The sequence below is a fragment of the Bos mutus genome, chromosome 1 (assembly GCF_027580195.1).
Source record: "Bos mutus isolate GX-2022 chromosome 1, NWIPB_WYAK_1.1, whole genome shotgun sequence".
NCBI classification, from domain to species: Eukaryota; Metazoa; Chordata; class Mammalia; order Artiodactyla; family Bovidae; genus Bos; species Bos mutus.
Window position 1 is genome coordinate 64,280,957 of NC_091617.1, and position 26,722 is coordinate 64,307,678.

The 26,722-nt window shown below is 43.0% G+C and overlaps 1 protein-coding gene across 1 annotated transcript in view; it reads right to left on the reverse strand.

Annotated features, from left to right (window-relative positions):
• Positions 1 to 6,242, reverse strand: part of FSTL1 (follistatin like 1) — a 56,856-nt gene extending 50,614 nt beyond the window's left edge. The window contains exons 1-2 of the mRNA XM_005905425.3: positions 6,110 to 6,242; positions 5,892 to 5,948 (exon numbers count right to left, since the gene is read on the reverse strand). Coding sequence (XP_005905487.1) covers positions 5,892 to 5,948; positions 6,110 to 6,112 — 60 coding nt within the window. The 5' untranslated portion in view covers positions 6,113 to 6,242. The remainder of the gene's footprint in view (positions 1 to 5,891; positions 5,949 to 6,109) is intronic.
• Between the last annotated feature and the right edge of the window lie 20,480 nt (positions 6,243 to 26,722).

The following is a 26,722-nucleotide window of genomic DNA, read 5'->3' on the forward strand; positions in this document are numbered from 1 at the left end:
TTCAAATCACAATAATTTGCTAGAGCCTTAAATTTTTGTAAACATAACTTTTACTGGCATATATTGCTGTTAACTCTTAACTCTTCTCTTATAGTAGGTTTAAAGTTTTTAGCTTTCAGAATTAATGTGATAGGCATCTTATGTAGAGTCCCTTTAAAAACAACACTGGCCAGGGCAAAGTGGTCAAAGGGAATTACTTGAGTTTCTATCCTTGGTTTAGTTTCTCAATGTAGATTATATTGAGCCCTGGAATATCTATTGGCAAAACAGTCAAGTCAGCTCCCCCAAAGCCTATACAAAGTTTGCTAAAATGAATTCATGTCAACAAAGACTGTATTCAACTGTGTTTGTTATGTTTTTGTAGTTAACAAGGAAAACAATTTCCTATTGAAAGCACTGTTACCTGTCAGTTAAAATGTTTAATATCCAAATCTCATATGGAGAGGGTTCGTTTACCTTTTCATTAATTATTAAAGGTTCATTTAATTTATTGTTAAAACATGAATTAAAACTTGCCAAAAAACTTGTTAGTAGGGCCAGACATTAAGAGATTGGACTAATTAAATGATAATGATCATCAAGTGATGAAATGTAACCTTGATCATATCTATTCCTCACTTTTTTCATTGTAACTGTTTCCACACACCCTGCATTTATGGCCTCCTTACTGCATCAATTCCCTCAGTCTTGATTGGATAGTGGCTACATGGGTATATTCATATGTAAAATTCTTCAAGCGATACATTAAAAATGTGTGCACTGTATTAATGTAAAGGAACTTTAAAAATCAAGGTATGTCCTCTGTTAATGTAAAAAAAAAAAAGCAATAATAATAATAGTGAAGATACTTGTTCATCAGGTAGTAATAATCTTACGTATTTTAGCTGCCATCGTTTAAATCTCCTGGCGCACCATTAGATTGTAAGCAACCTGAGGTCAGAGACCATGTCCTGTACTTCATCCACGACTCTGCCCTGTGTAGGGCATGCTCAGCCTTCAGCAGGGAATACTGCCTGATGGGCACCAGGAAGGCAAGGTCTGCGCTGTTGATGACTCACTCCTAGAGAAAGCATCCCACACCAAAGTCACGCGTGACAGAAGATGGCACCTTAAGAGAAAAGTATACATTTGACCTGCAGGACATCAGTCACCTAGCTTAAAAATGAACCCATCTAAAGATAAGTTGTTTTTTAATCCTATAATATCTGGTGTCCTTAAGCTAATACTATTTGTGGCTACTAGAAATTTCTGTCTGGATGTCCATTTATTTAAAAGGAGTAGGAAGAAGACACCATGACATTTTCAATTCTCTGTGTGTGACCACTGGCATTTACAGATCATCCTTTACTTTCTCTGTTCTCCTGGAAACATGTATCTTCTTGCCTCACTGAATTTGAAGACTTTATTTCCTTCTTCAAGATATTACATTCATAGCAGCCATGCCCCCACCTCACAGCTCCTCCCAAACTTGTTCCTCTGAGCTTGAGAATGCACCCCTGCTTTCTGTTTTCCAATCCAGAGACTTCTATGGGAATTGTGACATGTTCCTTCTAAAGATGTTTTCAGTATCCAAGGCTTCAATTTGCAGGGTGCTTGTCCCTCTGTTTTGGCTATTCAGCAGAGTCCCTGCTATATTTTAACATCCCATTTTCTAACAATGACCTCCAGAATCACAGCAAGGAGTTTCTTTGCCAAAGGATAAACAAACAAGAGATTATTTTAGTGGTCAATATACAAGATAGATATCAAAATCCTAGCTTTTCCTGTAGAAAATGTGGGGAAAATCAAGGGAAAATGGGGGGAAAAAAGTCATACCTTGGCCCACCTGAATCCACTATTAGAATAATTCTCAAGAATATAAGGGAGATCTCACATTGGCCAATAATACCCCTGCTGCTGCTAAGTCACGTCAGTCATGTCCAACTCTGTGCGACCCCATAGATGGCAGCCCACCAGGCTCCCCCATCCCTGGGATTCTCCAGGCAAGAACACTGGAGTGGGTTGCCATTTCCTTCTCCAATGCATGAAAGTGAAAGTGAAGTCGCTCACTCGCATCCAACTCATCGAGACCCCATGGACTGCAGCCTACCAGGCTCCTCTGTCCATGGGAGTTTGCAGGCAAGAGTACTGGAGTGGGTCACCAGTGCCTTCTCCAAACAATACCCCTAGTGGTTGATTAACTGTATGTTGATAAAAGGGTATGAAGGAGGTAAGAAATCTGGCTTCAGAGGAACAATGCACTAATAATCTTCTTGCCTATCTGTACAATTGTTATTCTTGTCACTATTACCTTAAGCGATGCACTCACAGTTCACGGGTTAAGCATCCCCTCCCTGGAATAAGTGTTCTGATTTGTGAATCAGTCACCTGTACTTGTGACTTATCATGTGACCTGTGAATTTATAGACCTGGAATGTTGGAAATCAGAGTGCCAGCAGACATAACCACCAGCAGAGAGTGGAGTGTGCTTGGGCACTTGCCAAGGCTGCCTTCTGGAAGCAGGCAGTTGAGCCACAGGGTCCCCTCCAGCCTATGGTGTTGGACTCAGACCCACCCACTAAGACTCCAGGGCACAAGCACTAATACCTGACTTCTCAACCTTTCCCAGCCTCTACTATCCACACTTTCCAGTGAATTGTAGTAATTCTCACTGGGAGAGGGGGTGGTGAGGGAGAGTGAGCAGGTCCATACAGCCCCCTCCCAAAAGGTTCTGAAAAGAGGTAGTTTGCTCTGTGCTGCCACTCCCCAGTCCTCATCCATAGCAGACACTAATATATCAAGAGACATGGCTCATCAGGAGACATGTGCCAACACCCCCTTTAAGAAGACTCTAATGAGCACATGGGAGTGAGCTCAGCTGAATGGGATGGAATTTTGATGGAGGCTGCCTGAAGTATTGAGACAGAAAGACAGAGAGGAAGCAATCAAAAAAGCAACCCTGAGGTGCCAATAAGAGACCATGGAAAACATTCAAAACAGAACACTTTGTTTAACGAGATTTGCTAATAGTTTCTTGAATCCAACCAAACAGGATTTTTACAGACTGACACTGATAATCAAGACAACTACCTTTTCTCAAGCTTGGCACTTGACTTCTTCAAATATCAACATAATTTGTTGTACAATCACATGCTTTAAAAATATGCCGAATTGAATCCTTGTGCTTATACTAAATCAAAAAGGAGCAAGAAAACTCTTTGTTTTTTAAATTTCATTTTAAAAGCTCAACAATATTTGTACAATTTTAGCCCTAAAGACTACTAAAGTGGATGTCAATAAAGACAGTAAATTATTTGGCTTTGTTTGCTATATGTTATTATAGCTAACAAGGAAAAAAATTTCTACTGCAAGCACCATTAACTACATGATAAAATGCTGAAAGTAATAACTGCTAACGCTAATTTATCTTTTCATTAATAATTTAAGGTATGTTATTATTAAAACGTGGATTAAAGACTTGCCAAATGTTACCAGGTCCAGACACCAAGAGATTGTACTCATTAAAAAATAATCCTTAATAATCTGGGGTCATGAAATGAAACCTACATCATACCTGCTCTTCACATACCTTGAGTTCACAGCCTTCTTTCTGCACCACTCCTTTCCTCAGTTTTTATGGCTCAGCACTTCTTGATTTTGCCTCTCTGCCCTCAGATTTTGCCTTGGGAATTCTGTGAGAGTATTTTCTGCTCTTCCACCTCAAGCAGGAAATTGCTGCTGAGGGAACTTCCTATGAGGGCTAAGCTTTTCCCTGCAATGCACTGGGGGGAGGGGGTGTAGTACAAACAGCTTCTGAGAATAGATCCCAGACCTTGGGCTACACAGCCTTGTGACAAGTGAACCTATGGCCCCCTCACTCCTCACACTTGCATTCCAGTTCACAGAGCGATTTCACACACTAGCTGGCAATTCCTAAACCTGCAGTAAAACAAATCAGGGATTCTCCTCAACCATCAATGGACTGTGGCTTTTGCCTTTTGAGGGCAACAGCAGGGATGCCAGGGTGTTCCTTAGCTAGGACTAAATCAGCCAGTGAAGAAGGGTCCTCCCTCAAACTCAAACCCTGGAAAACAAAATGCATGAGAAACTGATCTGGAGTTCAAGATGAGCTCTGCCAGTGGAAAGAGCTGGGTTCAGATCCTTCTTCAGAACTAACTAGCTGTGTGTGACCCTGGGCAGGTTACCTAATCTCCTGGAACCCGTTTCTTCCCCTGTAAAATGTGGATAACAAAAGTGACCCTACAAGGTTCTGGGAAGCTTTAAATAAAATGATGTATGCAGCCCAACCAAGGTCTGCTTTATGCCAAGAAGTACATGGCAAATATGAAGTCCTTGTGGGAGGGAGTGGTTAAAAGCCTGGGGTGTGATGCCAGACTGTCTTCAAATCTCACTTCTACCATTTAACAATTTAGGACTCTAGATGAATAATGTGACCTTTCTGACTTAGTCTCCCCATCATTCAAATGAAGTTTTATTACAACACAAGTAGATATCCAAAAGAATTAGCTCTTTTTAATTTAATATAGTATTAGTTGCTCAGTTCTGTCTGACTCTTTCTGACCCCATGGACTATAGCCTGCCAGGCTTCTCTGTCTATGGGATTCCCCAGGCCAGAATACTGGAGTGGGTTGCCATTTCCTTCTCCAGGGACTCTTCCCAAACCAGGAATCGAACCCAGGTCTTCTGCACAGTAGGCAGAATCTTCACTGTGTGAGCTTCCAGGGAAGCCTGACTTTTAATTTCATTGTGAGTAAAAACAGCTCCTATTTCCAGATCAACCAACAATGTAGTAGTGAATTAAATGAGAGTTCAGTATAATGTGCATATTTTTTTAAATCATGAAGACCTTGCAGGCTTTTATGACTTTTCTGGGCAGAAAAGCTGTGATGCTAAGGGTGGGGCTAAACTGTAATATGAAGAAAAAAATTCAAAGAGGGAGAATAACCACCCACCAGGGAACTATTTCTTTTGTAATGTACATTCCATTTCTTCTCCCTCATGCTTTTTAATTCCTTCCACATTTCCTGCCATAATTATCAAATGTTTGGTTTCTGACCTCACTTTTCTGGAGACTAGAGCCCAGGGAACTTAGAATTGTTTATTTTCTGTCCATAAACCTTTGAGTTAATGGAGGGGCTTGTGAGTGAAGGGTTTGTTGGTTTGTTTGTAGTGTTTCAGGAAGGTCACTGGAGTTGAAAAGAAAACATTACCCCAAAAGCGCTGAAATACTTTGACTGGAAACGCGGAGCCCTCAAAGAGCTGAGCAACGGATTGCTCATACTTGCGCAATGCCCAGTTTAGGAAAAAAACTGAGATTTTTAAAAGGCCGTTATTTGGCTCTGATAGTAACACAAAGTCCCAGGGCACTTTACAAAGAAAGAAAAAAAAAATCAGAGAATCATAATCTTACTCTATAAAAGAGAAAAAAAAAAATATATATATATATATCCCGCCCTAAAAGAAGAATCTCTTGAGCTCCTCGGACCGCCCCCCATCCCCCAGGAGACAGACTCGGAAGGGAGAAGGCTCCAACTATTCTCAGATTCCTCTCAAGTGAAGGAAAGAACTCAAGCGCCTTTTTGAACTCGGCTCCTGCTCGTGTCGCCGCCTCTGTCCCAATCGGCCCTGCTCGTCCTCACTCCCCCTCCCCACTCTCCCTCCATATTAGCCTTGGTGGGGCTCCAGCTTACGGCCCAAACTACTTTTCCTGATTTTTCAGGTTTAAGTTTCCTAAGTAGCATTTCTGCTCCGAGCGCCCCCTCACCCGGCGGATGGAAACTCCCAGTCCGACCCGGGGAGAGCATCCCCGGGGACGCACGCACCGCCCGCGCCACGCGCAGACCCCAGTAGCCCCGGCGCCCGAGTTCGGACCGGCTCAGAGGCTCACCTACCTCGGCGTGGACCCAGGCGACCGCCACCAGCGCGAGCGCAAGCCAGCGTCTCCACATCTGCGGAAGAGAGAAGAGCCAGACTGAAGGCTCCGGGCCCCGTGCCGACCCCGGAAACTTCCTCGGGTCCCGGCCGCTCGCCCCCTCCGCCCGGCCACCGTCGGCCGCTCAGAGGGGTCGCACCAGTGCGCTCGGCTTCGCGCCACGCACCCCACTCTCACCATGGTCCCGTCCCGGTCTCCGGAGGGCGCGGGGCAGGCGGCTGCAGCGAGCTCTAGGGGAAGGTGGGAGCTTCGCGGATCGCCAGCCTCAGAGGAAATCCGACCTGGGCTCGCCGCCCCTTAAGACCCCTCCTTCCCGACAGCCTGCCCCCCAGCTCCTCCCCATTCTCCTCCCCCTTCTGCAGCAGCGGCCCCAGCGGCTCAGGCTCCGCTCCCTCCTCCCAATCCCTAGCTACCTCCAGCCCGCGAGCGTCCGAGCGCTGCTGAGCCCCTTTTCCCACCAGGCCCCTAGTTTAGCACCTTTCTGACTCCCAGGACGTGGAGACAGAGTCGGGGGGTTGTCCTGGGGGGGCCCTGCAACAAAGCGAGTGTGGAAGGGGGGAGCCTAAACCCCACCCCCGGGAGGGGCCGGTGGCTTGCGGCAGCTCGGGCTGGCTGCGGGCGCGGGCTGGCTGCGGCGGTGGCCAGGTGGGGCGGTGCTGGGGAGGACCCCGGCTCTGACGGGCGGCAGGAACCTGGAGGGAAAAAACCCTGCGGCGTGGGGAGCTGGAGTCGCCCCCTACAGCTGATAGAGGGACCCCTGCAGCCCGTGGTCTGAGGCGTCACTGTCGCCAGAGCATGAGGAAGGGAACTCAGGGTCCAGAAGACACAGGCCAGCCTGAAGAAAGCTGCTTTGGGTCCAGCTGTGGATTTCCTGGGGGGCGGGACAGGGGAGGGAGGTGGAAGCCATCCTCCTCTGCTGACAAGATCCTGATTCCAACCTTTTGCCAGCCGCCTCATCCTGCCCTTCCCTTCAGTCCAGGAGCGACCCGTGTCCCCTTGCTCTCCTCCCAGCTTCACCTGTGTCCCAATTCCCATCCCTGTCATCCCGAGTCCTCTCCATGTTCATGCTTCACATCTCCACCGCTACCCAGAGGCTTTCAAATGTGTGCTGCCTCTTTGTCGATGTTGACTCCCCAAAATGCTCCCAACCCTAACTTCTTTCCTAGCCTGTGCCCGGTGTCCTTGGTGCCAAGAACAAGTCCACTTGAGACCTCAGATTTAAGGTGCCCAAGGCTGAGACCTGGACGTTCGTTGGAAGGGCTGATGTTGAAGCTGAAACTCCAATAGTTTTGCCACCTGATGCGAAGAGCTGACTCATTGGAAAAGACCCTGATGCTGGGAAAGATTGAGGGCAGGAAGGGAAGGGGACGAGGAGGATGAGATGGTTGGATGGCATCACCGACTCGATGGACATGGGTTTGGGTGGACTCTGGGAGTTGGTGATGGACAGGGAGGCCTGGCATGCTGTGGTTTATGGGGTCACAAAGAGTCGGACATGACTGAGCAACTGAACTGAACTGAACTGAAGGCTGAGACCCACTTCTCACCAGCTCTGGGCGTGCTCATCTACGTTTTTCTGAGTGGTGCCTGAAAAAGGTATCTCCACTTCTCAGACCCCAGTTGTGACCATATCCTGGCACTTTCCCCTTGATCTCTCCTGTTTGTCCTTTCACCCCAGTTCACATTTCCACTTCCCTGGACCAGACCTTCATCCTTCCTCACTCAGGAATTCTAGAAACCACTTCTGGTTGCCCTTCAGCTCCTGGTTTTCCTCCCCTGGCCTTCACTGCAGCCCATTGATAATAAGGCAATGGATATTGCCATATAGAGATATCTATATAAGCAATAGAGATATCTACATAAACACTGTCTTCCTCATGCTCTTTCCCTGCTCAGAAACTTGAGCACTCTTCCCACATCAAAAGCAAAACTCTTTCTTGTAAGTCATCCATCTAACCTTACAAGCTACTTATAATAGGGCTTCCCAGATGGTGCTAGTGGTAAAGAACTTGCCTGCCAATGCAGGAGACACAAGAGACAGGGGTTTGATCCCTGGGTCCAGAAGGTCCCCTGGAGGAGGGCATGGCAAGCACTCCAGTATTCTTGCCTGGATAATCCCATGAATACTCACAAAAGCTACTTATATGTTCTCTACTCAAATCAGGCCGTCTTCTCATTGTTCTCTGAACTTGTCATATTCATTCTTTTACCATGATTTGTTGAATGCATACTGTTGCAGTCTTAGGGGTCTTCAGATAACACCCACAAGGCCCATCCAAGTTCAAAATCCATCGAGATAGCTCCAGGAGTCAGACTGGTGGAAAACAAAATGTCAGCTTTGTCCCTGGGAAAATCTGGAATGGTAGCCGTGGCTTTTAGATCCGCAGGGATAAAGACCGCTTTGTACTTCAGTCCAGAACTGAACATATCCCATAATGGAGATGTGGGTTTGATCCCTGGGTTGGAAAAATTCCCCTGAGAAGGAAACAGCAACCCACTCCAGTATTCTTGCCTGGGAAACCCCATTGACAGAGGAACCTGGTGGGCTACAGCCCATGGGGTGTCAAAGAGTTGGACACAACTTAGTAGACTAAACAACAACAACAAACAACACCAGTCACAAGCAGAGTTGGAAAGTCTGCTTGTAAAAGCTGACTGTAGTTTTGCAACTTCTGGAAAAGCAGAAAATACATGCTTCCTGGGTTAGGCCTGCTTTCCAAACTTGAGGGTTCAGAAGGACACAATGCCAGTTCTTCCTTCAAGCTCACTAGACAGGCAGTGTACTCCTGCTTCCTCCTCGTGGAAATAGACGTAGGGAATAGACACCCCCGACCCAGTAGTTACCCTGTCCCTGTCTCTGTGCTTGGACTGAAGGGCACTATGTTGCCCTCTAATAACTCACAGTACTTTTCATCCCCGTATATGCACTGTACTCCCTCAGAATCTGGCAGGGTGTCCTCTCCACCTTCCTCCTTTTGTCTATTAAAATTCTGTCTTTTTCTTTTCTCTTTTTCTTCAGGATCCAAGTCAGGTTTCATTGCTTTTTCTAGCATCTTTTCTGGCAATAAATTGACATAGTGGAAAGCATGTGAGGTCTAAGGTCAAATGAACCTGGCTTTCAATATTACATGGACAGACCATGGGGTCACAGAGTCAGACTCGACAGTTTCTAGTGTCTAGTACACTTTCAGTATTATTGCCACCTTATACCAGCTGTGTGACTTTGTCAAATTACTTGAGCTCCCTGAACCTAGATTTCTGCGTCTGACAAATGGCAGTAATAATGCCTTGCAGAGGCTTGTGGAATTTAAATATGGTGACTTAGAGTAATGCCAGGCAGGTAATAGACCTCTATAAATGGTTCAGTTCAGTTCAGATGCTCAGTCGTGTCTGACTCTTTGCGACCCCATGAATTGCAGCACACCAGGCCTCCCTGTCCATCACCAACTTCTGGAGTTCACCCAACCCCATGTCCATCGAGTCGGTGATGCCATTCAGCCATCTCATCCTCTGTCGTCCCCTTCTTCTCCTGCCCCCAATCCCTCCCAGCATCAGAGTCTTTTCCAATGAGTCAATTCTTTGCATCAGGTGGCCACAGTATTGGAGTTTCAGCTTCAACATCAGTCCTTCCAATGAATACCCAGGACTGATCTCCTTTAGGATGGACTGGTTGGATCTCCTTGCAGTCCAAGGGACTCTCAAGAGTCTTCTCCAACACCACAGTTCAAAAGCATCAATTCTTCGGTGCTCAGCCTTCTTCACAGTCCAACTCTCACATCCATACATGACCATATGGAAAAACCATAGCCTTGACTAGATGGACCTTTGCTGGCAAAGTAATATCTCTGCTTTTCAATATGCTATCTAGGTTGGTCACAACTTTTCTTCCAAGGAGTAAGCGTCTTTTAATTTCATGGCTGCAATCACCATCTGCAGTGATTTTGGAGCCCCCCAAAAATAAAGTCTGACACTGTTTCCACTGTTTCCCCATCTATTTCCCATGAAGTTATGGGACCAGATGCCATGATCTTCGTTTTCTGAATGTTGAGCTTTAAGCCAACTTTTTCACTCTCTTCTTTCACCTTCATCAAGAGGCTTTTTAGTTCCTCTTCACTTTCTGCCATAAGGGTGGTGTCATCTGCATATCTGAGGTTATTGATATTTCTCCCAGCAATCTTGATTCCAGCTTGTGCTTCTTCCAGCCCAGCGTTTCTCATGATGTACTCTGCATATAAGTTAAATAAGCAGGGTGACAATATACAGCCTTGATAGATATAAATGGTAGCTGTTATTATTTTGTTGATGTGCTCTGCTTATGAATTGCAATTATTATATGCCAGGTACCAACTACAAGAACCAGGTCTTACTTTATTTAACTATCACAACAAACTGAAAAGTATTTTTTCATTGCTTCCACTTTCCAAGTAAGGAAACTGAAACTCAGAAAAATTGGGGTACTTTTCTGAGGTTAATAGTTGATTATATAGGGGCTTCCCAGGTGGCACAGTGGTAAAGTATCCACCTGCCAATGCAGAAGACTCAAGAGATGAGGGTTATATCCCAGGGTCAGGAAGATCCCCTGGAGGAGGGCATGGCAACCTACTCCAGTATTCCTGCCTGGAGAATCCCATGGGCAGAGGAGCCTGGCGGGCTGCACTCCATAGGGTTGCAAAGAGTAGGACACAACTGAAGCGACTGAGCATGCGCTCATACATAGTGTCTAACACGTGTTTGTTTAGTTGTTGGTTTTGATTCTTCAGTTAGATTTTAAGTTGCTGATGGCATAAACATTGTTTTTCATGTTTTTATTCTTTCCACATTTGGGGCACAATTGATCACATTGATTATATAAAAACTAAAGATTCCTGTTAATCAAGGGCACCACAGAAATGTGATAGATTAGAAGATGTTCAATATCTAAAGTGGACATAACTTCAATATGTGACCCCTGAAAATCAATAAGAAAAAGACACCAAACGCAATAGAAAAATGGGCAAAAGGTATGAACAGGTAGTTTCTCAAAAAAGGAGTCCTAAATGGCCAATAAATACAGAAAAGATGTTCAAAGTAACTGGTACAATTTAAACTATCCAACAACCTTATAAAATCAGTATTATCTTATTACCTCCATTTTATAGGTAAGGGAACTGAGACACAAAGAGTTTAAGTTGTGTAACTTGTCCAAAGTTACATAAGAAATAGTAAATATTACTTTATATTCATTATAGTGGCAAAAATGAGAGAGTTGGACAACGCCTAACTATAGTATGTGAGTAGTGTAGTCTTTGCCTTGGTAGTAAATTTTGGCTTTATTACTTACTCAGTAACCTCGGGCAAGTTACTTATCTCTGGTCTCAGTTTCCTCTTTTGTAAAATGGGGATAATATAGTGCTACTAGGGGAATAATTCAATGGAAGGACCTTGCAGTACTGATGATAATTCTGTCCTCAGAGTACGGTTAACTTGACACACTATAATAAACACTACATAAAACAAGATTAATCAAAAATGATAACAAAACAAAAAACCAAAAGAGTTGATAGCTGTATCATGAGGAATTTTCTGGTTGCAGATGATAGAGAAGCCAACTTGACTAAATAGCTTATGCAATTACATAAAATTTATTCACCTACTAGCTAAGAAATCCAGGGGTAAATTTGATTTCAGGAAAGCCTTCAGCTGGAGCTCAAATAAGGTCACCAATGATCTATTGCCATCTCTCCCCTTTACCTTCAGCATCTTTTTTCCTCCCTGGATTCCACATGGTGGCTCCTGGGAGTTCCAGTCCATGCTCTCACTGTGGTAACTGGCTGCAGTGCCAGTCTTATCATGCCCATGGACTACCCCCATCTAGGTGAGGGAGAGAGTCTCTTTTGGGTTCACTTTTTTTTTTTTTTTTGACTGCCTTATGGGATCTTATTTCCCTGACCAGAGACCAAACCTGGACTATGGCAGTAAAAGCACTGAATTGTAACCACTGGACATCCAGGAAATTCCCAGCATTCACTTTTTAAAAAAGCAAGCCAAAATTGAGTTTCTTGACATCTCCATACCAATCACTTTGACTGGAGGCTGGACTGGGCTGACTGGTTTAAGCCAATGAGGATCTACTCAGAAGAAAATCAGGGTAATGTTGACAGGAAAGGCAGGAATGAATGCTGGGACCAAGTCAACAATGTCCACTGCAGCAATGAATCACCAACCTACACTGTGAAACCAGCACTCTCCAAAGTTGGGGTGCCCCTTTTCCCAGAGGGTATGGGAAAAGAATATTAGAATGTCTATGTTTACTCATTTCCAATCTAAAAATAGAAATTAACTTTGCAAGTAGCAGACAGGCTCTGTTCCTCATATTTGGTCTCTGTGTCAGACAGTCATGGATTACACCCTATTGCCAAGCACCATTGCCAAGAACAGCAGTCATTCTCCCCACAAAGGGATGGCTCCAGCTAGTTCCCTTTAATATATTGTCATATACTGTGGTGTGCCCCCTTACATGGATTTACATAGTATACAATCTAGTTTTAACTAGATTAAAAACATTTTAGCTACAGAACCATAAATTGAGGATAAACCTTCCTATTAATAAGAAGAGGGTAGAGCTGACATATTTTCTACTTCTGAAAACAGCTCACTGACTGCCACATTAACAAGGTAAAAACAAATGACTTAATTAGATCTGATGAGTCAAACTCAAAAATAACAATAAGACTATTTGAAATGTGGATTCACATTCATTATTATTGGCGATATCTTCATCCTTAGTATGTTTTGAGTTACTCAGTAGGAATACTTGGAATTACCAAGAACTTTAGAAACCATAAACTGTGGAAAATTCTGAAAGAAATGGGAATACCAAACCACCTGATCTGCCTCCTGAGAAATTTCTATGCAGGTCAGGAAGCAACAGTTAGAACTGGACATGGAACAACAGACTGGATCTAAATAGGAAAAGGAGTACATCAAGGCTGTATATTGTCACCCTGCTTATTTAACTTCTATGCAGAGTACATCATGAGAAACGCTGGGCTGGAAGAAGCACAAGCTGGAATCAAGATTGCTGGGAGAAATATCAATAACCTCAGATATGCAGATGACACCATGACACCACCCTTATGGCAGAAAGTGAAGAGGAACTAAAAAGCCTCTTGATGAAAGTGAAAGTGGAGAGTGAAAAAGTTGGCTTAAAGCTCAACATTCAGAAAACGAAGATCATGGCATCTGGTCCTATCACTTCATGGGAAATAGATGGGGAAACAGTGGAAACAGTGTCAGACTTTATTTTGGGAGGCTCCAAAATCACTACAGATGGTGATTGCAGCCATGAAATTAAAAGACGCTTACTCCTTGGAAGGAAAGTTATGACCAGCCTAGATAGCATTTTGAAAAGCAGAGATATTACTTTGCCAACAAAGGTCCGTCTAGTCAAGGCTATGGTTTTTCCAGTGGTCATGTATGCATGTGAGAGTTGGACTGTGAAGAAAGCTGAGCGCCAAAGAATTGATGCTTTTGAACTGTGGTGTTGGAGAAGACTCTTGAGAGTCCCTTGGACTGCAAGGAGATCCAACCAGTCCATTCTGAAGGAGATCAGCCCTGGGATTTCTTTGGAAGGAATGATGCTGAAGCTGAAACTCCAGTACTTTGGCCACCTCACGCGAAGAGTTGACTCATTGGAAAAGACCCTGATGCTGGGAGGGACTGGGGGCAGGAGGAGAAGAGGACGACAGAGGATGAGATGGCTGGATGGCATCACTGACTCAATGGATGTGAGTCTGAGTGAACTCCAGGAGATGGTGACGGACAGGGAGGCCTGGCATGCTGTGATTCATGGGGTTGCAAAGAGTCGGACATGACTGAGCGACTGAACTGAACTGAACTGAACTTAGAAACCATGTATCTGGAACATAAAGACATTAAGACAGATATTTGTTTTTGGAGGGTGGTATTTGCAATACTCATTTCAGTACTTTAGAAAATTTCACTGAATTTGATATTAAATAGAGACACTCGGGTTTCTTACTTAATAGCAAAGGACATACCTTGAGGGGAAACAATTATCTTCCTGCTCTAATTAAGAATAGTAGAAATAGTACATGGGAAACAATATGATGACAAGCTAAAATACATTTTTGGTCAGGATACACCATTGGAATTGGCAAAAAAAAATACAAAAATCATATATATATATATATGGTTTACACATACACACATCTGAAAATTAGCAGGAAAAGCAAGTATTAAAGCAAGTTATACCATGCAAAGTTACTACATCAATTCAGTTCAGTCAGTCACTCAGTCATGTCCGACTCTTTGCGACCCCATGAATCGCAGCACGCCAGGCCTTCCTGTCCATCACCAACTCCCGGAGTTCACTCAGACTCATGTCCATCGAGTCTGTGATGCCATCTAGCCATCTCATCCTCTGTCGTCCCCTTCTCCTCCTGCCCCCAATCCCTCCCAGCATCAGAGTCTTTTCCAATGAGTCAACTCTTCGCATGAGGTGGCCAAAGTACTGGAGTTTCAGCTTTAGCATAGGGATGAAAATATGGATGTCTCAATGTTTCTCTTCTTAAAGATTGACTATATTGTTTCAATAATGAAATCAACAAGGAACTGCTTTTTGTGTGTGAGCAACTACAGAAAGCTGTAGTTGGAAAAGATATATTCCTAATAATAAACAACTTCTTTAATGAACTCAGTATCTTCTGGAAGAACTGTGTAAGTAAAACCGAGGAGGAGTGGCTGCTTTGAACAGAGCAGAAGGACTCAGGATAACATTCCACAGCTACCCTCACAGATGGAATCCTATGCCCGGCAATTCACAGATGAGCTACAAATGAGTTACTGCAGCAAGGATACTGAGGTCAGAGCTGCATACCATGGTATAGAAAGTCATTGGTGTCATTAATTTTATAAATTAACATAGAGCAGGATATTTTAATATTTAGTATTGATATGGAAAGTGACCGTGAAAATATTTTGTGCCACACAGAGGTCACAGATTGTCTTGAGACACAGGCCATAAATGTTGAACTTGAAAACACAAATCTTTGCCTGTAAAGACTGCTGTTCCAAATTTGTTGGCTTTTTATGTGATAACAAATAGAATGCCACCTATCATATTAAAAAAATAACCCACATACAATCTACCACTACATGGAAAATTTGTGATGCTAATGAGTGAGAAAGTAATTGCTCTTTGAAATAAACATGCTGTGAAACAAAATATTTTGAAATTGGATATTTGGAAGCGTTTCATTGTTAGGTGATTTTGTTGTCCCAAACAAAAATGGTGTGGCACCCATAAAAGCTCTCATGTATGCACTCTTAAAAAACTTTAACAAAATTTTCTAACCCTGTTTAAAAAGCTTCCAACAAAGAGATTTAGTAGTTTATCTATGCATTTGTAGAAAGTTAAAGAAGGTAACTTTCAATTAATTTGAAGAGCAAATGATTTCCAGAGGAGATGGAAATTTACTAGCTGAATTTCGACAAAAATTTTTTGCATGATTGGTTTATAGTGCTGTCTGGAGTAGGAAATGGCAACCCATTTTAGTATTCTTGCCTGGAAAATTCTATGAACAGAGAAGCCTGATGGGCTGCAGTCCATGGAGTCACAAAGAGTCAGACATGACTGAGTGACTTAGCACAATCTTGTGACTGGGCCATTGATACACATCTGCCATCTAGATCTGTGAATGTTGGGAGTGTATTAGTCTGCTAGAACACCACAAACTGGTGGCTTACCCAACAGCAATTTATTTTCTTACAGTTCTGGAGGCTGAAAGTGTGAGATCAAGGTGCTGGCAGCATTGGTTTCTGGTGAGGTCTCTCTCTTTGGCTGGCAGACGGGCACCTCCTTGATGTGTTCTCACGTGACCTTTTCTCTGTGTGATGCATCCCTGGTGTCCTCCTCTTCTTTGAGAGAGAGCAGTCCTATTGGATTAGGGCTCCACCCTTCTGACTTCTTTTAACCTTGTGTGTGTGCAAGTCATTAAGTTTCGTCTGACTCTTTGTGACTCCATGGACTGTAGCCCATCCGGCTCCTCTGTCCATGGGAGTCTCCAGGCAAGAATACTGGAGTGGGTTGCCATTCCTTCTCCAGGGTATCTTCCCCAACCAGGGATCGAAGCCAGGTCTCCTGCAATGCAGGTGGATTCTTTACCATCTGAGCCACCAGGAAAGACTTTTAACCTTAATTACCTCCTTAAAAGCCCTATTTCCAAACACAGCCACATTGGTGGTTCAACATGTGAGTTTTGGGAAAACACAATTCTGTCTACAAAAAAAAGTCGTCTTTTTTACTTCTCAGAGTCTTAAGCCAAATATCAAAATAAACTGGACTTAGGATCAAACCTTCAATTTTCTCTGTCACAAGATATTAAGCAAATATTTTCTAAATAAAATAAAAACACCACTCTCACTAAATTTATTATCATTATTTTTCCCAGAAGAGCATAAAGGTTTTCTGACCATTGATAAGTAAAATGATGTGTTTTTTGAATGTTGATTAACTTGTCTTCTTATTTCATATTTCCTGTATGTTTTATAATATATTTAGTTGGTTCATTGTTATTGGTGGAGGTATGTCACCAAAAAGTTTGAAGACCACTGCTACAGAAAACTAAATCTCACACTTAGGCCAGAAGAAGATTTCTAGAAATGAATACAATATTTACTATTGTTAATCACATTCATTGTGCCATTAATCAAATTCATTGTGACATTTTGTTTAATTGTTGAGAGTACCTGTGACAAGATGCTTTTATCAGCAACTTGGGCAGATATTTGGTACATATTTCTGTGTTTATTTACATACACAGAACAACGTATAATTTATATGTATGCCTATTCTACCCTGTCTAAAGGTGCTAGATCCACACAATCTTCTCCAAGCTAATTTCTGAAAGTTCTGTAAATTGGTAGTATAAATTATCACGCTATATTCACAAAACTATGGTTTATGATAACAATCTCTCATACACTTGGCAGGCCTATTCATTTGAATAAATAAAGGAATTTGCACCATGAAACACTCCAATATTTAGTATACATTTATTCCTTTTGTAGCCAGCGTGCTTTCACCCCACTTCAGGTAACCATGCTGCATTTCCCTCTAGAATACCACTCTTCTTTCACTCTTCATCCTTGTGTTCTACTCCACTCTAGAGGTAAAGCAACGATCTCTAGGGTAAGCAAATCACTGCCTTTCATTCCTCTGACCACAGTTTAGCAGTAGGCATCTGGCAGGAGTCAGACCAATTGGGCCAATGAGATCTAATTTCAGGATTTTTGTTCTACCCATCCGGGAAATCTACTTTCTCTTCCACTGGTCAGGGTACAAGACATGTGAGTTTGAAACTGCAAGGGGCCACCTCCTGGGACTTGAGATGCTGCCAACCTTAAAGAGACAGAGCCAAGAGATGGAGTCCAATAATATCATCAGAGCCTCAAACTGAGAGGTACCTGATTAGCCCCAGACTTTTTAGCTTTGTTGTCTGCTTGGTTTTGCTCAAGCGTCTTATGTTGAGTTTTTTGATCACAATTTCAGAAAGTCCCAGCTAATCATCAGACCATAAATATAGTTACACAGTGTTTAAACCAATAAAATACCTAGCATAAGCAAATGCAACAGTCCTTTAAGCCTTATCTTTGTAAGAGTTATGAAACATCAAAGCTGGGAAAAGGAAATTATTTTCTCAAACTCTTGCAAAAGAACAGATGTTCTGTCTATGGTACCAGGCTGCCTCCTTCATTTCCCAGCTTGCTGCAGACATGGGCATGTGTATTATTTAAGATACCTTTAATACAAGTGACTAACTCAACTTATGGTAGCCTAAGCCAAGTGTTAGTTACTCAGTTGTGTCTGACTCTTTGTGATCCCATTGACTATAGCCCATCAGGCTCCCCTGTTCATGAGATTTCCTAGGCAAGAAAACTGGAGTGGGTAGCCATTTCCTTTTTCAGGGGATCTTCCAACCCAGGGATAGAACCCAGGTCTCCTGCATTGCAGACAGATTCTTTACCATCTGAGCCACCAGGGAAGCCAGGAAGGAACTCATTGACTGGTGATAATATATGGCATTGAAGGAAGAGCTGCAAGAAATAAGGTCTCGGGGACTTGAATGAGACATGTAAACAAACAACAAAAAAAAAGAATGCTTCCCCAACTCCCATCAAGATATACTTACTTCCTAACCTCTGGAACCTGCAAACATTACCTTTTATGCAAAAGAATGAATATTACTTATATGGAAAAGATGTGATTAATTTGAAGATCTTGAGAGGAGGAGCTTATCCTGATACATTATTATAAGAGAGAAGTAAATGGATATTCCATACAGACAAAGGAGGAGAGGACATACAGAGAGAAGGTGTTATGAAGATGGAAGTAGAGGTGGGAATGGTACTGGCAGTCCCCAGAAGCTGAATGAGGCAAAGGACAGAGTTTCCCCCCCGAGTCTGCAGAGGGAGCACTGCCCTGCCCACAGCTTGAGTTCAGTCTTCTGGTCTCCAGAACAAGGAGAGAATAAATTTCTGTGGTTGTAAGCAACCAAAGTTGTGGTTAATATTTTATGGTACCCCAGGAAATGAACACAATATTCAATACTAGAAGTACTTGCTCTTTCTTTCTCTCTCATCAGTGCATGTGCTGAGTCACTTCAGTCGTGTCCTACTCTTTGTGACCCCACGGACCGTAGCCTGCCAAGCTCCTCTGTCCATGGGATCCTCCAGCCAAGAATACTGGAGTGGGTTGCCGTGCCCTCCTCCAGAGTATCTTCCTGACCCAGGGATCTAACCCACATCCCTTATGTCTCCTGCACTGTCAGGCGGGTTCTTTACCACTAGCACCACCTGGGAAGACTCTCTGCTTAATCTGTAGTTTTAGTTTCTCCATTTGGCTGAATAGATGGCTAGTGCAAGTGCCCAGATTGCATCCTCTCTGCTTTGGTATTGCAACAAGAAGGGAGTGTTTACTGATGTTTTCCCAAGGTCCCTACATCCAACCCGGGGAAGTTTTCTGATTGGTTCTGTTTGTATAATGTTCTGCTCCCCAACCCCATCAACATGTGTTTGGACAAAGCATACTGTCAACCGGGTGGTCCTTTTCTTGGCTGTATTTTGGTTGTGATACCATCCCTGTAGCAGGCATGACATGCTGATTAACAACTTCCTAAACCACATGCGGCTAGAGGTTTTTCCTAAGAAAAGAGACAAGGTGGACTGAAACAACAAATATCCATAACAAGGCATTTGGCCAGATTCCTGGATTCTTTCCTAGCTTGGGACACCATGAGGCTGTGTAGGGTTATGGGCAGAGGAACAACAGCCTTGTCCCTGGGACACGGGCTACTGGATATTCCTTCCTCTGATCCAGATGTACGGGCTTCCCTGGTGGTTCAGACGGTAAAGAATTCGCTTACAATGCAAGAGACCTGAGTTTGATCCCTGGGTTGGGAAGATCCCCAGGAGAAGGAAATGGTACCCACTCCAGTATTCTTGCCTGGAGAATCCCATGGACAAAGGAGACTGGCAGGCTATGGTCCATGAGGTCTCAAAGAGTCAGATACGACTGAGTGACAATCACTTTCACGTTTTCACTTTCAACCCAGATGTAGGTGTAAAGAACTGCCTTTGGAATTTATGTGGAGATCAGAAAAGCTGCATGTTTGATCAAAATGTTGGTCCCACCCTCCTATAGGTTCCCGTCAGAGTGGGACTGGTCTAGGCTGGATGAGAGGGTGGCCTCAGTGGTGCCATGAAGTTACTAGGCAGTGGCAGGTTATGGATGGGCTGGGCCTCTCCTGAGAGGACCCCTGGGGATAGGGATTTTCATGGCCAGAGCTCAAGGCTGAAGAGAGCCCTTTCTCATTTTCTGGCAACTTCATTTCCCTCTCTGTTCCCCCTTTTAACCTCCCTTCCTCTTTTTTTTTCTCCTTGTCTCTCCTAACTCCTACCCTCAGGAGAAGAAGCAGGATGTTAATGCACCAGTTGTGGGCTTTGTAGAAAGCAGTTTATGATTTTTTTTCCCCAGCTGAAAAGCAATGCCTTCCCTGCCTAGTTTTGGTGGAGTACTCTATTATCAGCATAATCACTGATATTTATCATAAAATTTCACGGACAGATTCTTCCAGAGTCTGGGCTACTCCCTAGGAGCAAATCAGGCACTTTTGAGCAATGGCAGGGCTTCTTTCAGATTCTTAGGTATTATTTTTAATGTACCAGCAAAACCTAAAAACGGAAGTGAATAAATGCAGCTGGTTAAAGGAACTGACCTGCACATGAAGGTCATGCAATAGAAGAATTTGGTTCACTTAGGATATGCAAAAGTGGCAGAAAATGTTCATTTTTACTGGCTTTTCATGAAATAGAAATGTCGCCATTAACCTGCTGATACAGCTCAGAGTGAGCCTGCCAGAGAAGCATCCTCCAGCTGGGTCTGCCCCCTTGATGTTTCTTCTTTTGCCCTCATTAAATTTTTAGACACTTATGGCTTCTTCCAAAGAAAGCTGGCTCTTTCAAGTTACAGACTTAAATAGCTGTAATGGATATATGGAGGAGGGGAATGTAATGTCTCTTCCTTGCAGAGAGACTATTTTTGTTTTTAATGTGAAGAAATGGTGCTACTGCAATATGAATGGAAATCTGTGGACCAGGTTGACTGTGTGTTGAGGATCCCCAAGACCACTTGATTCCATGTGATTCCAGTTTCATGACTCTCTAGGGGGACTAACAGGACTGGGCACATAGTTGTGTTTACAGCTATGATTTATTATAGTGAAAGGATACAGAGCAAGAACAGCAAAGAGAAAAGGCACATGGGGCAAAGACCAGAGGAAACCAGGCCGGGGTTCCAGGGGTCTGCTGCTATTGGAGTCAGTCATAATGCACTGAAATCTTCCAGCCACAAATCGGGACAACATATGTGAGATGCTGCCCATCAGAGAAGCTGATTAAGACTTGTGACCAGGAGTTTTAGTGGGAGTTGGTCATGCAGGCACACCCTGCCTAGTACCTACCAGAATTCCAGAGCTTTAGAAGAAAAGCAAGTGTTTGGCATAGCCACACTGCTTGCACAATTTAGGCACAATGGGCCACTCTCATAATTTCTGGGAATGGTGGGAACCCTCCTGAAATCCAAGTTTCCTGATGCCAGCCATGGACCAACCTTGCAGTCAGGACTTTCTAAGGATAACTGTCTCAGATCTGCTATGTTAACTCATTAATCTCCACAATTTTCCAGTGTCTGTAGCTTTTCCTGCATTAAGGAAAACTTGAAGTTATAAAACAGAACTTATTAAATATAAATTGGGAGATAAACCATGAAGCCTCAAATGTCTGTCATGACCCCACCTGTCTTTCAAACTGGGTTTATATGTCACATGTTTATCCTGTTCTCCTGGCCATAAATGAAGAAACAAGAGATTTCTCCTTGAGTCAAAAGCTAAGAATGCAGTTGGATATGACCTAGACCAAGAGTCACAGAGTCCAACCAGAAAGGGGGATGTTATGGTGGGGCATAATTAACTGATCCCATCCATTGTCTTTTGAAAAATAAATGCTAGATGGAGAAAGGGAAAGTGGGTGACTAGAGCTCAGACTGAGTGAAGCAATGTTGAGTTGTTGTTTCAGGTCTTTATGAAGATTGCTATGCTCCTCAATCTTGGAAGTCTACGGTCAAGACAGAGAGGAAACCTCCTGTCTGACATTCTCATGTATCCTTGCAATAAATTCCTTCACTGATACGGCTGTGTCTTTTCCAAGCAGCCTGAAAAAGCCTAGAGAACATGGTGTAAATACTTCCTTTACAAAGAGATTTGGCAACTAAAAAGAAAAGATTGTACTAAAGAGTGTCCAAGGAAACTTGAAAGAGTACAATTTAGGTCAATAACAGGAAATAGTACCTTACACTGCAGAAAGGAAGTTTCAGAACACATTTCAGTCCCTCAAAAATAGAAAACATAGATGGGCTTAAGAAAAGCTTCAAAACATATCTATGTGGTTGAGTCATAAGGAGTTACTGGGAAGAGCTCAATATGTTGGGACTATTTCGTCTCCTATGAGATGGATGTCAGGAAGGACAGTGATGATCTCCTAGACATAACTCTTGTGTCCTGGGCAGGACCAGCTCAGGATGGCCTGAAGCAAGGGTTCCTCTGATGAGGCAGCCAGCAGGGTCTATGAAGTTGAGAGTAGCCCCTGAGGATTTAAGTCCCAGAAGCTCCACACCAGAACTGAACAGTAGGTGGAAACATTCTGATGGACTCAGTGGGAGGCAACATTCACCCCCTGTATCCAAATCAGGCTCAGAGCAGGAGTATAGTGTATTTATCAACTTGTCTGTGGATTAAATATAACTCGAGAGTCAACATTTTGGGTCTCTGCAAGGATAAGTGTAATTAGGAGTAGGCTTCATGGGCACACCCCCTAGCCCAGGATGTTCTTGTGAAAGGCCCTCAGAACATGCAGTCAGTGTGGGGAACACAGCATCTGCTATCTGGCAAAGCACTTCAGAGACTCCCATTGACATGTTGCATGAGGCAGGACTGATTAGAAAGGCTGGTTTCATTCCAACACCATCACCTTCTTAAGAGAAGGGTAGATAACCTCTCTTTATCTGGCATGTGACCTTATAGTTGAACTGGAAGTATTTGGGGTTGTTCAGAGATAGTTCTAAATGGGACAGGAATACTTGCTCTGTGATCACTGTTCCCTGGTGAGCTTCCTGCAGTTAAAATGATAAGGGTTGTCTGAGAAGATCCAGTTTTAGTATTGGGGCCATTTCCATTCTTTGTTATTAAAAATGGGCTCAACTTTTCTTTCTCTATAGAAGGAGGGGAAAATTAATAGCTCCCTTAAAAGCATTCAGGGCACAGTTATGCTTTGATATACAGAGTAGTGGTTAAGACTACAGATTCACGTATATGAGAGGTCTGCAGCTTACTAGCTGCTTGGGCCATTTACCTAAGCTCTTTGCTCATTAGTTTCTTCTGTAAAATGTGAATAATAATATCACACAGGGTTTTTGTGAGGATGGAACTGGATAATGTACATAAAACACTTAGCATAATGCCTAGCACAGAGTGACTGCTCAATTACTACTAAGCTACTATTTAACTGTTTTATTTTTTCATAGGTACTAAACCTGTGTACAATTACTTTATTCCAGAACTTTCCAACATCAGAATCCCATCACTGTAAGTGGTCAAGAGCAGAGTGTTTTATAGACATTAAGGAGGGGTAGGTTGGGCCGTTTGTAAAATGAAGTAGGCCTTTGTCTTCCATGGATTTCACTCTTGTGGTTTCAACTATTCATAAACTGTCTCAAGGGTTGTGACATGGTATACGTTATATATGTAATATATATATGTACACATATAACCTTAACCTAAAATGGATAAGAAGCAGTGAGGATGCAGTAGAATCATTTTGAGTACCCGCCCAGTCATTCTCTTCTCTGACAACTGCCCCCCACAAAAGAGGTGGGCTTGGAGGAAGCTTTGTGTCTTGTGACCCCACACCACAGCTGCTGGGACACGCAATGCAGGGAGAGCTGATCTGGTGTTTGGATCAAATTGCTTTTCTGTCCTGAATCGTTCTCGTTTTCAGGAGATACATGAAGAAGAAATTGGGGGTCACATCTCATGATATACATAATTTATTTTCAAATGGTTCAGGAAAACTGTATATATGTATATATACTGTACAGGGAGAGAAAGCATCACAGAATTAAAACATCACAGAATTAAAATAATTAATAAATCTAATTGAAGGGTGTATAAATGTTCACTGCACTGTTATTTCAGGGTTTTTTTGTGTGTGTTTAAAATTTTAAACATTGGAAAAGATTTCAATGGGAAATAGCCCTTTTTAAAAAGGTCGATGATGAACTAAAAGGGTGGGATGGGAGTGGGGTGGGAGGGAGGCTCAAGGGGGAAGGGATATATGTTTACTTATAGCTGATTCACATTGTTGTACAGCAGAAACTAACACAACATTGTAAAGCAATTACACTGCAATTTTAAAAAGTTATCTATTATATAAAGTAAAAATAAATAAAACTCCTTGAGTTACAATGAACTCCTGAATTTCTGGCTGTTTCTCCCAGGCTTTGAACTGAGAAACTGCATGTGATCTTGGGTGGAGAGCCAAGCATGCATAGAAGAGAAAGCTGTACTTCAGAGAGAGACAGAGGAAACAGAGATGCAGAAACATGCAGAGGGGAGGGAGCCTAAGATCCCTGGGAAACAGGAGCATGGGGTGCATTCCTGACTGCTTGGTTCTGCCTCCAGAGGCCTGGTTCTGGTGCAAGGTCTATCTCCTCTTTCTGTCTCAGAGGTTCATGAAATACCCTAGTAGTCTTCCAATAAATTTTTATTATTATTATTATTTTGCTTAAGATATCTTGAGTGGTTCTGGCCCTTGTGAATAAATGGACTCCCATCAAGCCCCCCGGCGGGTCTGTGGTAACAGGTGCTCTGGGGCATGCATGAGCTGTCTCCTCTGAGCTGAGGTGGGGATGAGTGGCTTAACTGGAGAGTATGCCTTGCAGACTGCTAGCTTCTGCATTTCAATGAAGTCGACCTGGAATAAAAGTATTAACTGGGAGCATGTTTTTCAATTGTACTTTACAGCTTTTGAAAGGATAAATCACATGTGTAGTGGGAACATATCTTCAGACCACAAACTCAAGTATGGGCTAGGGGGTAGGTGGAGTAACATTTGCTCCTTTTCAATGCTATATTTAAGTACTCTCTTCAGCCTTCCTTCTACCTGGTGGCAGAGTCTGAGTTTGCTCCCTGGGTTCAGTGTTTTTCTTCTTTTCCCCCGGGGGAGCGAGTTGGTGAGGACGGCCTATAACCCTGGGTTCATCACCACTGATGCATGCCTGACACCTTCAAAGATTTCCCTCACCCTCTGGTCTTCCTGGCCCTCCTGCTCTCCTGGGTCCTGACCTGCTGCCTCGGGGCACAGGGACTCTCTGAGGCACTTCTGGCCTCTAAGCCCACACCTTCTCTAGGGCCAGACCCTGCAACTGCTCCACTGCTTGCAGGGGTGGAGTCACACCACTCCACTCCCTGGGCTCCTATTTCCCCAACAGTTTCTGAGCATTTTGTTCACCTTCTTCCCTGGCTTAGCACATGGCCTTAAGGGCACGAGGGCCTTTCTCAAGCCTTTCTTTCTTTCCTTTTGTGCAACCGTGGGATGGCGGACTGGATCCTAGACCCTTCCCTGGAAGTCTTCTCAGGCAAGTCTTCTCATGTTTATGGAATGTTTCTCTTAAAACACAGTGTTTTATTCTTACTAGAGTACCTACACAGAAATAGCTTATTTGGTTGTTTTCTTTAATTACAAAATAACCAGAACTAACAAGGAGAGCCTTTCTATATTGCTCTTTTAGAAACATGGGAGTCACAGTTTAATAATATATAATTTGGCATGATTTTATGCCCTGAATTTGGGGGGGGGGTGGTATTAGCTTTTGCTATCTAAAGGCAGAGCTTTTGGATCACAAAACCCTTTTTTCTTGCAAAGCCTATTTTGAAACTAAGAACTGACTTCTTTGCTATTTGCATTATGTTGTAACAAATCTACCCTCAGACAATGTCAGCTTCAGGTCTAGGTCAAATGCAGATTGGACAAGGCACAGCAGAAAGTGTGGGGTGGGGAGGAGGAGAAGCCATTGTGTCATATTATCCACTCTATATGCCAGTGGAGTATTCATGAACTGGGGGATTTAAATAGATCCCAGAGTTCCCACTGCCAGGCTCAAAGTTTTCTTCTGTGAAAAGGTAAAAGATTTTTCTCTTGCCAAAACTCTGCTATACAATGACCTCTCATCCACCTGAAACATGGACTGAACTTAATCTAAACACAGCTAGGGATAGGAAGTAGCAAAAAAAGTCAGGAAAACGGGTTTCATAGAAGCCATACACCAAAGAGTTCATTCATAGGCAAGCCCCTTATCCAATAAAGCTTATTTGTTTTTGTTACATATTCAAAGACACTTAGGTTATCAAGTTTCTGTGCCAGACTGAGGTTGCTAAGTGATAGGAGGATCTAGTTGCACAATGTAAACAGTAAGAAAAACTGCTGATAGTGACAGAGGAGTCAGAAATACAACAAAAAATCAGATACAAACATTTAAAGCATCAGTGCTGTCTAGGGATATCAGTGTAAAAATAACATGTCTCAAATCTCTCTTTTGTTTCTGTAATCAGAACTATAATTGATCGGTGTGTTAGAGCTCAGTGGAAATTCAGAGGAATCTAATCCAAGTATGAAATACGGGATTCAAAATTTAATAATAGGACATAATAATAGTGTCACATGATTTTATGCCCTAAATCTTTTGGAGCATTAGCATTTAATATCTAAAAGCCAAGCTTTTAGATCTTAAAACTTTTTTCTGCAAAGACTATTATGGGCTGAACTGTGTCTCCCTCAAAACTCATATGTTGAAGCCCGAACTTCCAGTACCTTAGAATGTAACCCCTAGGAACTTTACAGTAAGTATTATCTGGTTTGGAGATTTTTATTTTTAAAAATTTTTGTCACGCTATACACAGTATACAGGATCTTAGTTCCCCAACCAGGGATCAAACCCATGTCCCCTGCTTTGGAAGCACAGAGTCTTAACCACTGCACTGCCAGGGAAGTCTGAGAATCTTTTTTTTAAAAATAAATTTTGTTATTTTCCATATTCCCCCAAATGTATGTAATGACTGAATATTAATTTTAAACCAAGACAAAAACCATCATAAAATCTTTACCAAAGATCAGATAGTA